Genomic DNA, 11,565 nt, shown 5'->3' with positions numbered 1-11,565 from the left:
GTAAAGTCATCGCGTCACTGCAGTGGCCGTTAGAAGCTCCGGTTTCTATAGGAACAATCAGACAAGCGCCTCCGAAATGAGGCATAAACGACGCGCATTTAGGACTGCGCATGCGCATTAGCTTGATCCAGCCTGAAAAATACAGTTGTTTTTTTTGTCATGATTCGAGCGATTAGAATCACAATTTATGAGACAGTTGTTGTCAGATTTCATTGGTGATTTAAAATATGAAATTTAATCGAAAGCTTGGCAAACAGCTTTGGAGAATTTGATTTTTCCCCATTCAAAGAGATAGGAGCTGCACATGAATGCCCGAGAGGAGTTTTAAAGATGGCCGCCGAGTGAAATGACTTGGCTCAGAATGCTTTCATGACACAAGATTAATGTAAACAGCCCACTGCGAACACCCTTCCGATTCACTTCAACCTTTTCAAACTTTATGAATGATTATTTTAGGTTTAAGGGGTGTGTGTAAAGGAACTAGAAGCAAGCAGAGTAACTAAGCTTGGAATCGATTCAAGAGAGAATCGCGATACGTCGGAAAATATCAGAATTGCTCCAGATTCTTTGTATCATGAATCAATGTAATGTCACAACCATAGAGGACGTGAGCGCTTTTTACAAGTTGAAATCTCATCATTACGGTAATTACAACATGGCGCAATAATGTTACACTGTAAAATTGGAGTAATGTTTTAGCTGAAAAAAATGCTACAGAAAAAAACTTTATTGGATGAGCTCACCATATATTACGATATATGGTAAAACATGATTTTATTTAATAAGATGAGCACTTTTATGGTAAAATGTTGTTGAAATAGTTAAAAAATATATAATTTCAAGTAAAATTTTTACTTTAATTCTGTTAATTGTGTTGTTTTAGTGTCATATGCATAACCCTATTGCTGTTTTGTTTTGTTTTTTGCAGTGTTTTGGTAATGTATCTTAATTTTATTCATAAAAATATGGTAACTATGGTAACCACTACCCCCCCCCCCCCCTTTCTGAGTGCATCTATATATGCCCGTTGTGAAACTGTAATACTGATCAGTACAGACGTCTATTCCAAGAACAGGTCGTTTTCAAAGCCGTTACGCTGTATTAACAATCACTTAACAATATAGAATTCAGCACAATAAATATAGAAACACAATACAAAACAAGGCCTCAGAAAGTTTGTCTCTGAATTGTTCTCTGAGAAATAACATGAGTGAACAGCGCTAGAATCCTGTCATTTGTCACCTGCTTGGAAAATCCTGTGAAATTGCCTCAAATTCCACATTATATTGAATATTGAAGCTGTGTTCTCTAGTTCCTGGATATTATCATAGCTGTGTTTGTGTGTGTGCTTGTGTGTGTGTGTTTAACAGTCCGAGTCTTGGAGTCATCATCGCGGCATTGACGCCCAGAGATAGAGGATGTGCGGTCACAGTAAGACGCAGTGCAGCCTCTGGGAACCCGAAGGTCTGTCCGCCCGCCATTTGGCTTTCCTTTTCTTCTTCAGACCCCGTTCTGGGATCTGCTGACTGTGAACAGAGATAAACATGAATGCCATTGAGATGAATGGGAATGCTAACACATAGCTAGCTTTGTAGCATACGGAGGGTCAAAGTAGATTGAATCTGTAAACTTGACGCACCGTATTACTCTGACGAGCTCGTGAAAGGCTTTGTCTACATTCATGGGCGGATCCTTTGCACTCGTCTCAATATACGTGATCTGTGTCGGAGACATAAAAACACAATTACAATGCCAAAAATTATTCATAGTAGATGTGGCATGATTAAGATTGTATTATTAGTATAATTATTAGAATAATTATGTTATCAGTGTTTTTATTAATAGATTAAAAATATTATAACATGTCTGATAAGAAAAATGTATGAAAAATTCAAGATGAAATTAAAATCTATTATTGTAAGAAAATCCTGTATTTTTTAAAATATTAAATAAATGATGAATTAATAACAAATTAATGGATTAATAATATTAATAATAATATGACATATGTGATGAAGACAAAAATACAATTATAATAGCAAATAATATTAATAGCAGATTTGTTGTGATTAAAAAATATTTGGTATTATTATTATTAATAATGTTTATATTATTATTATTGTTTCATTAATGAAATATTTGAACATGTTTGATAAGAAAAATTATGTATATATGTATTGGTATCTATGTATTGGTTTGCAATATTGTAAAATATATTTGAAAATAACAAATGGATTGATCAATAATAATAATATGTGATCTGTGATGAAGACACAAAAATGCAACCCTCACAATAGCAAGATTATTAATAGCAAATGTACATGATTAAAAAAGATTTAGTATTATTATTATTAATAATAATTATGTTATTATTATTAGAACCAGTGTGATAAGAAAAATTAATGAAAAATTCAACATGAAATCAAAATTGACTATTTCTTAATAAAAATTGATGGTCCTATTGTGAACTATTTATTAGTTTGCAATATTGTTGAATATATTTGAAAATATTAAATAAAAATATAAAAAAATAAATGAATTGATCATTAATAATAATAATAATATGTGATCTGTGATGAAGACAAAAATGCAACTTTTACAATGGCAAGATTATTAATGGCAAATCTACATGATTCAAAAAGATTTATAATTATTATTATTATTATTATTAATTATGTTATTATTATTGGAACCAGTCTGATAAGAAAAACGAAAAATTCAACATGAAATCAAAATTGACTCTTTCTGAATAATAAACAAAACAAATAAACAAATAAGAGGTTAAATAATAATAATAATAATACATATTTAAATAAAAATATAATGTAATAATAATGTAAACGTGAAATATTTATTGGTTTGGATTACTGTAAAAAATATAAGCTGGAGCCATATATAAAAATATAATATAAAAATAATACTGTAGAACAAAATTAGTTTCCAAAAGTTTTTTTTAAAACATACCAACTTTCTTTTCTATTCTGCTGATGTAATCAAGGCCTTGTGGGTTGAAAAACAATATTAACCAATAATATCATGTCCTAACATGGTTTACTTTTCACAAACCAATCAAATCCCGGTAGATAAAACCATATGATTAGCTTGTGTATATTCTGGTTCATTCAGAATGATATCACAGGTTTTATCACAGGTTTCACTCACGCTGTGTTTGGAGGCCATCTCTCGTCCCTGCTCACTAGTGATCTTGCGTAAATGCACCAGGTCAACTTTATTTGCCACCAGAACCATGGGAAACGACTCCCTGCGACACAGACACAATCAAGAGACACAGTAAGGGGCCGTTTACATGACACCGCTTTAACTAAAAACAGAAAACTTTTTATGCGTTTTGTTCATTTACATGACAATGGCATTTCGGGGGCTTGAAAATGCAAACTTTTGAAAACTGTTTTTTTGAAAATGATACCAATAACGTTACTGATTACGATACCATTATTGTCTCAGTGAAAACTACAAAAACGAGAATTTGCGAAAATGGTGACGTCACGCACATGTGTATTATGTGTTATAAGTAGTGTATAAACACGTAGTGTTTCTTTACAAAGTGGCATCGCCAAATACTGGCTTGGCATGAATAGTACAGCATTTTTAGTCATTTTCACGGATCCGTGTGAACGGGGATCATTTGGACAACACTGTCTCTGTACATGAAAAACGCAAAGGAAAAACTTTTCTGGTTTTAGTACATCGCTGTCATGTGAACATACCCTAAATCGCACCAGTCTGCAACTCAAATGTGTGTTGATGTGTGTTCGTACCTGTCCTTCACTCTCAGAATAAGCTGGTGGAAACGGTCCACGTGTTCAAAACTGGCTTTATCAGTGACTGAGAAGACGATGAGAAATCCGTCTCCGGTCCTCATGTACTGCTCCCTCATGGCACTGAACTCCTCCTGCCCGGCCGTGTCCAAAACTACACAAACACACAGATCGCCAATGCAGTTTTACACAAATACACACTGTTGTTGACTTCATTCAGTTCATTTGCATTTTTATTGACCATTTTATATGTAAATTAAACTTTTCACTCATTATGTTGATTTTTTTTATTTTACAATTAATAACTATATTAAATTTATAAATGTTTATTTAATTAAGCTTTTTTCACAGTACTTTTTGCTCATCTTTTGTAATAAAAGCATGTTTTTACTTTATTTAGATTTAATTTTTACTTATTGTTTTTAATTTTAATTTTTACTTATTGTATTTTTACTATTGTATTTTTAAATGTAAATTTTCACTTATTGTAGTTGAAAATTTGTAATGAGAAAAATTGAAAGTATTCTACATTAATATATCATCTATTTTTTTTTTACTTTAATATATTATATATTAAAAGGTAAAAGTCAAATATTTGACAAATTTATAAATATTAAATAAAGCTTTTTCCCAGTAACTTTTGCTCATCTTTTGCAATAATACAAAAGTTGCTTTGGATAAAAGCATGTGATGAAGATGTACAAACCCGATTCCAAAAAAGTTGGGACACTGTACAAATTGTGAATAAAAACAGAATGCAATGATGTGGAAGTTTCAAATTTCAATATTTTATTGAGAATACAACATAGATGACATATCAAATGTTTATACTGAGAAAATGTATCATTTTAAAGGAAAAATAAGTTGATTTTAAATTTCATGGCATCAACACATCTCAAAAAAGTTGGGACAAGGCCATGTTTACCACTGTGTGGCATCCCCTCTTCTTCTTATAACAGTCTGCAAATGTCTGGGGACTGAGGAGACAATTTGCTCAAGTTTAGGAATAGGAATGTTGTCCCATTCTTGTCTAATACAGGCTTCTAGTTGCTCAACTGTCTTAGGTCTTCTTTGTCGCATCTTCCTCTTTATGATGCGCCAAATGTTTTCTAAGGGTGAAAGATCTGGACTGCAGGCTGGCCATTTCAGTACCCGGATCCTTCTTCTACGCAGCCATGATGTTGTAATTGATGCAGTATATGGTCTGGCATTGTCATGTTGGAAAATGCAAGGTCTTCCCTGAAAGAGACGACGTCTGGATGGGAGCATATGTTGTTCTAGAACTTGGATATACCTTTCAGCATTGATGGTGCCTTTCCAGATGTGTAAGCTGCCCATGCCACATGCACTCATGCAACCCCATACCATCAGAGATGCAGGCTTCTGAACTGAGCGCTGATAAGAACTTGGGTTGTCCTTGTCCTCTTTAGTCCGGATGACATGGCGTCCCAGTTTTCCAAAAAGAACTTCAAATTTTGATTTGTCTGACCACAGAACAGTTTTCCACTTTGCCACAGTCCATTTTAAATGAGCCTTGGCCCAGAGAAAACGCCTGCGCTTCTGGATCATGTTTAGATATGGCTTCCAGTATGGTTTTCCGGCCTTGACCCTTACGCACAGAGATTGTTTCTGAATCTTTGGATGATATTATGCACTGTAGATGATGATAACTTCAAACTCTTTGCAATTTTTCTCTGAGAAACTCCTTTCTGATATTGCTCCACTATTTTTCGCCGCAGCATTGGGGGAATTGGTGATCCTCTGCCCATCTTGACTTCTGAGAGACAGTGCCACTCTGAGAGGCTCTTTTTATACCCAATCATGTTGCCAATTGACCTAATAAGTTGCAAATTGGTCCTCCAGCTGTTCCTTATATGTACATTTAACTTTTCTAGCCTCTTATTGCTACCTGTCCCAACTTTTTTGGAATGTGTAGCTCTCATGAAATCCAAAATGAGCCAATATTTGGCATGACATTTCAAAATGTCTCACTTTCAACATTTGATATGTTATCTATATTCCATTGTGAATAAAATATAAGTTTATGAGATTTGTAAATTATTGCATTCCTTTTTTATTCACAATTTATACAGTGTCCCAACTTTTTTGGAATCGGGTTTGTGAATATACAATTATAAACAGCAAAAATTATTAATAGCAGATTTGTGATTAAAAAATATTTTGTATTATTAATAATAATAGTTATTTATTATTATTACATGGTACATTGAACTATATAATCGTTGTTATTGTTAAGGGGTTAGTTCACCCAAAAATGAAAATTCTGTCATTTATTACTTACCCTCATGCCGTTCTACACCCGTAAGACCTTCGTTAATCTTCAGAACACAAATTAAGATATTGTTGATGAAATCCGATGGCTCTGTGAGGCCTTCATAGGGAGCAATGACATTTCCTCTCTCAAGATCCATAAAAACACACTAAATCAGTTTATGTGAGTACAGTGGTTCAAAATTAATATTATAAAACAACGAGAATATTTTAGGTGCGCCAAAAAAAAACAAAACAAAAAAAACAACGACTTATTTAGTGATGGCTGACTTCAAAACACTGCTTCAGGAAGCTTCAGAGCGTTATGAATCAGCGTATTGAATCATGATTCGGATCGCGTGTCAAACAGCCAAACTGCTGAAATCACGTGACTTTGGCGCTCCGAACCGCTGATTCGACACGCTGATTCATTATGCTCCGATGCTTCCTGAAGCAGTGTTTTATATTAGCAGTGTTTTATTTTAAATCGGCCATCATTATATAAGTCGTTATTTTGGGTTTTTTTGCCGCACCAAAAATATTCTCGTCGTAATATAATATAGTATTAATATTGAACCACTGTACTCACATGAACTGATTTAGTGTGTTTTTATGGATTTATGGACATGAACCAATTTAAATATGTTTTTAGTACCTTTATGGATCTTGAGAGAGGAAGTGTCCATTGCTCCCTATGCAGGCCTCACGGAGCCATCGGATTTCAACTAAAATATCTTAATTTGTGTTCCGAAGATTAACAAAGGTCTTACGGGTGTGGAACGGCATGAGGGTAAGTAATAAATGACAGAATGTTCATTTTTGGGTGAACTAACCCTTTAAAGCTGAAGTCCATAAGTTTTGCCTCTTTGTCGCCATCTCTGTTTGAAACCTGCAATTGCAGTTGTTTGTGGAATTATCTTTACGTGGGTTGTGCCTCGGTTGAGGAGTAACATTACGCTGCCAATGGGGATTAAATCTAACGATCGCTTAGCTCATATCACATCAAACCATGCAAATTATTATTATTATTATACTTTGTTCTCAAATTGTTCATGTTAACAACATCAGCATTGCGTGACTATGTGTATTTAGTGTGTATTAGCGTTACCTGTAGATTTCAATTTCTATATCCACTCCGCAGTCCAAAGTCTTTTGATTTTGACTACGGGTGAATCTCAAGTTGTCACTGATGATTGTCATTTGGACCATTCTGGATTACAATTCGCCATCAAAATGATAAGTTTAATTATTCCAGCTGCTGTGAGAAAAGGCTATAAATGATCAGCTACCAGCAGCATCTTCACATGCCATATAGCCTACTAGCTGGGACTCCTTCTTCACGTAAACAGGCGTGACGTAATGACGCAAAGACGAACAGCTGCATGCTCAAATTTCCTGCGGAAACCTACCAGTACCGTTTTTATTATAAAACATTATTACAAGCTTATCATTGTGAATCGGGCTACGGTAAGGAGATAGTTTTGAACACTGGCTGGATATGTACTTGCTCAAAAATTGATTTTGGATAATTTTTAACCAAAAAAAGTTACTGTCAGCAGCTTTAACTAGTTAATTGAAATAAAGCTGAAATAAAATAAATTATAAACATTAGATGAATTAAAAATTTAATAGAAAATATATAGAAATGTTGCCTTTGCAAATAATTGGAATAACTAATAAAAATGACAAAAGCACATAACAAAAACTTTAAAACTAAATATGAAAATAAAAGCTAATACTATAAAAGTAAATAGATAATACCAAAATAACACTGAATATAATATAGTTGTGGTATACAACATATTTCATTTTTTCCTTGCATCTTTTAGACTCTAAATATATTAAAAGTAAAATATTTTATAATTTACAGATATCTTAAATATTTCATTTTATTCTCTTTAACTGTTGTTCTTCCCTGTAACTTTTAACTCTAACTCATCATTTTGTGAGTAATGTTTTGTGCTCATATAAATATTTAAGTCAGAAATTACTGCTTCATGATTTATTGCTGTGCATAAAATAAACTCTGATTTGTTTAAGCTGCATTGCCCTCTATTGGCGTCGCACTGAACTGCTCACCATCCAAAATAGCCCATTGTCCATCGATCTCGGTGTGTTTGAGGTACGAGTCCTCAATGGTGGGGTCGTAGTCAGGGACGAAGATCTTCTGGAAGAATTGTATGGTGAGAGCGCTTTTCCCCACGCCTCCGTCTCCCACCACAACCAGCTTATATGTGGGCAGGTTGTCCCCGGGAACCACGCTGGTTGCCATGGAGACAGCTACACCTGCAATAGAGAGAAAATGGTGTCAGATGAGAGATGTTGCTGTCGATTTGGTAGGCAAGCATATAAATGCATGTTATGTATATGTTTAAACAGTTGATTAGATGTTAATCTGTATTATTTAATTAGATGAAATGAGTCAGTAGGATAAAGTGTTTTTGCACTAGTGCCTTCATGGAGCTTCTTTGTTATCTGAACACACAATGTAGAAATTTTAATAGAAAAAAAAGTTTAATTAAAATAAATAAATTAATTAATAAATAATTATTATTAGTAGAAGTAAAATAGTGTTAATAATATTTATTATACATAAATAAATATTTTTTATTAAAATTAATAATGATAATAATAATAATAAAATATACAAATGTGAAAATATAATATAAAAATAATAATGTAAAACCATATTTTTTCTACTCTTTTATCAAAACGTAACAACTTTCTCTGCCTCAAAACAACTTTTCTTTTCTGCTGATGTCATCAAGACCTTGTGGGTTGGGAAAACAATATTAACCAATAATATAATGTCCTAAAATATCCTTTACTTTTCACAATCTAATCTAATCCCAGTAAATAAAACCATATTTTTTTTGCTTCTAAACATTCTAGTTCATTCAGAATAAATCTCATAAAAACATTGAGTCAGTGAGTTGAACTCAAGAACTGGAAAGGTATGATTCATTAATGAATCATTAAGGTTTTGTACACTGATTCATTGAAAAAAAAAAAAAAAAAATCATACTCAAAGATCCTCTCCGTTGTGCTTTACAAAAGAAATTAAGTGAGTTTAGAACAACATGAGGGTAAATAAAATGCTTATCACACATTCATTTTTTGGGTGAGCTGTTTCTTTAAGAGAAACAAACAGCGATTCAGACTTTTAATGTCTAAAATGTCACTAATGGACTCTATATTGGCATAAAGAGGCAGTGTGCAAACCGAGGCTTTTCCCAGACATCCAACCAGATCACACACACAGGAAATACGGTCTAGACGAGACACTTGGATTGCCACGCTGTGATTTTGCAGTGTGATCTCAGCTCGAAACTGCCAACAACAAGAAAACCCCAGACAGATTGACCAGTGAGCTAAAACTGTACAAATGAAAGTATGTCAAAGCCTCCAAAATACACTGAAAAACCTCAAATACTCAAACACTAGCACTTATTTTGGGATTAAACACCCCAAACTGTTGGATCTATACCCCTGATGTCAGATGTCAGTATTACACATCTCTTCCAGTCGCCCTTCCTGTCAACCACAATAGAGGGAAGTTCAGGATTTCCTTTCTGAAATCATCTGGGATATGACTTCACTTCTTAAGGATCATGAAACCACCTGGCTCTAAAACAGGCCAAAAAAAATGTATATTGTGTCCGAGTTAACAATTCGTTCCCATGACCTGCTAATTCGTCAGCATGTTTTACTAATTCGTTCCCTCGTTTTAAGTGAATCGTGCACACGATATAATAATTCGCTCCCTCGTTTTACCAATGTCCAGTTAAGGCAAGTCATTTCACTCGGCGGCCATCTTTGAAACACCTCTCGGGCATTGAAGTGCAGCTCCCTTTAATGTGGAAACATCAAATTCTCCAAAGCTACTTGCCAAGCTTTCGATTAAATTTCATATTTGAAATCACCAATGAAATCTGACAACAACTGTCTCATAAATTTTGTTTCTAAACGCTCGAAACATGACAAAAAACTGTATTTTTCAGGCTGGATCAAGCTAATGCACATGCGCAGTCCTAAGTGTGCATCTCTGTAGGAGGCGCGTGTCTGACTGTTTCTACAGGAACCGGAGCTTCTAACGACCGCTGCAGTGATGTGATGGCTTTACTAATCAGTGATTGGCTCTTATTTAGAAGGTGGGACTTATTCTGCCATATTGTGTGTTGCACTTTCTCCCATTCAAAACAATATGAGTGAGGCATCTTGTGTTATTCTATAGCCTTTGGTTTTACTAAATCTTGGCCACATTGTAATAATTTGCCCCCTTGTTTTAATTAAATCAAAACGAAGGAACGAATTAGCACAACATGGCCATTATTCACTAAATTGAGGGAACTAAATAAGTCGTGGAAACAATTTCTTAATTCGTCGCCATGATTTAACTAAAACGAGAAAACAAATGTTATATTTTTGTCCGCATGTCATGTGCGGGAATTTTATATACCACAGTCAGCAAACGCAAGCGTACAAAAGTGGTTGAACGAAGCTGATGCCGATATACATACTACAATTTTACAATGGCAAATGAGATTTTTTTAACATTTAATTAAATATTTAGGCTACTTAAAATATATATATATAAATTACAATACATTATTCATGATTTTATTACATATTTAAGTAAATAATTTTCACAATAATTATTCACTAAAAATAACAGAAAACGTGCACTATTTACAAGAGTAACGGAATATTTTCCGCTAAATTAATTTCCGATTAATCGGCCTTCGGTTCATCGCTAGTAAAATCAACCATGTCACGTACTGTACCTACTTCCCATCGTACAACTGTACACTCTCTTTTCGACTGTATATTTGTGCTTTATGTGTGATTTATCAAATCTGTGCATGGCTTCAGCACTCATCTGAGCTATGCATATATCAATACACCCACCTTGATCATTCTGTCTGGGTTGCCTAATGCATTACCCATTAGGCTTTATCTAAGGTATGTGCTTATCTATGATCTCCATTATATGCTGCTGCACTGCAATGAAAGCATCTTCCTGGCAAAAAGGAAACAATGCATCCTGCATTTTGAGATATGTGTGTTTGCACCGCTTTATGTTGCAATTCACCAGTATGATCACTTAATATGCATAATGCACAAATGCATGATTTAACTGGTAAAACATGCATATCTATATAGAAGCAATCAGGGATCATCTTAAAACGCCCGTTAAATATATAGAAACCTAGATTTTATTCCTTCGTGCTGTTGATAGATGCAATCAGCATGCATTAAAATGATTACCTTATCAGAAGATGACAGCATATGCCAATAGCCCGATCCGTTTCCACAGATGTTGCTGCCGACATTACCGAGTAAATACTCACGCTGAAACGTTTGTCGATTTGTTATACAACTGGATGCAGTGGCTTTTTATCGGGCCACGCGAAGAGCCGTTTTCAGTTCCTCACACCTCGAGAGCGCTCACAGTAAGTTTACACATATTAACAGCTCCGGCAGGGGGAAACGGCTCAGCTCTTTCACAAATATC

At 34.2% G+C, this 11,565-nt stretch overlaps 1 protein-coding gene and 1 long non-coding RNA gene across 2 annotated transcripts; one reads left to right on the top strand and one right to left on the bottom strand.

The window, feature by feature from the left end:
* The first annotated feature begins 505 nt into the window (after window positions 1-505).
* Window positions 506-3,933, top strand: LOC125263683. The gene is made up of 3 exons (XR_007183870.1): window positions 506-644; window positions 1,371-1,464; window positions 3,797-3,933. It is a non-coding gene; the product is annotated as an uncharacterized LOC125263683 (long non-coding RNA).
* On the bottom strand, window positions 1,080-11,516 carry mrasb (muscle RAS oncogene homolog b). Its single transcript, XM_048182770.1, has 6 exons — window positions 11,319-11,516; window positions 8,130-8,336; window positions 3,780-3,933; window positions 3,163-3,262; window positions 1,640-1,719; window positions 1,080-1,526 (listed from the first exon to the last, which is right to left on the bottom strand). Exons 2-6 carry the CDS (start codon window positions 8,320-8,322, stop codon window positions 1,427-1,429), a joined length of 627 nt encoding a protein of 208 aa, XP_048038727.1. The 5' UTR covers window positions 8,323-8,336; window positions 11,319-11,516; the 3' UTR covers window positions 1,080-1,426.
* Between the last annotated feature and the right edge of the window lie 49 nt (window positions 11,517-11,565).

The sequence above is a fragment of the Megalobrama amblycephala genome, linkage group LG2, assembly GCF_018812025.1.
Source record: "Megalobrama amblycephala isolate DHTTF-2021 linkage group LG2, ASM1881202v1, whole genome shotgun sequence".
Classification (NCBI taxonomy): Eukaryota; Metazoa; Chordata; class Actinopteri; order Cypriniformes; family Xenocyprididae; genus Megalobrama; species Megalobrama amblycephala.
This window is presented reverse-complemented; position numbering and strand designations above follow the sequence as displayed.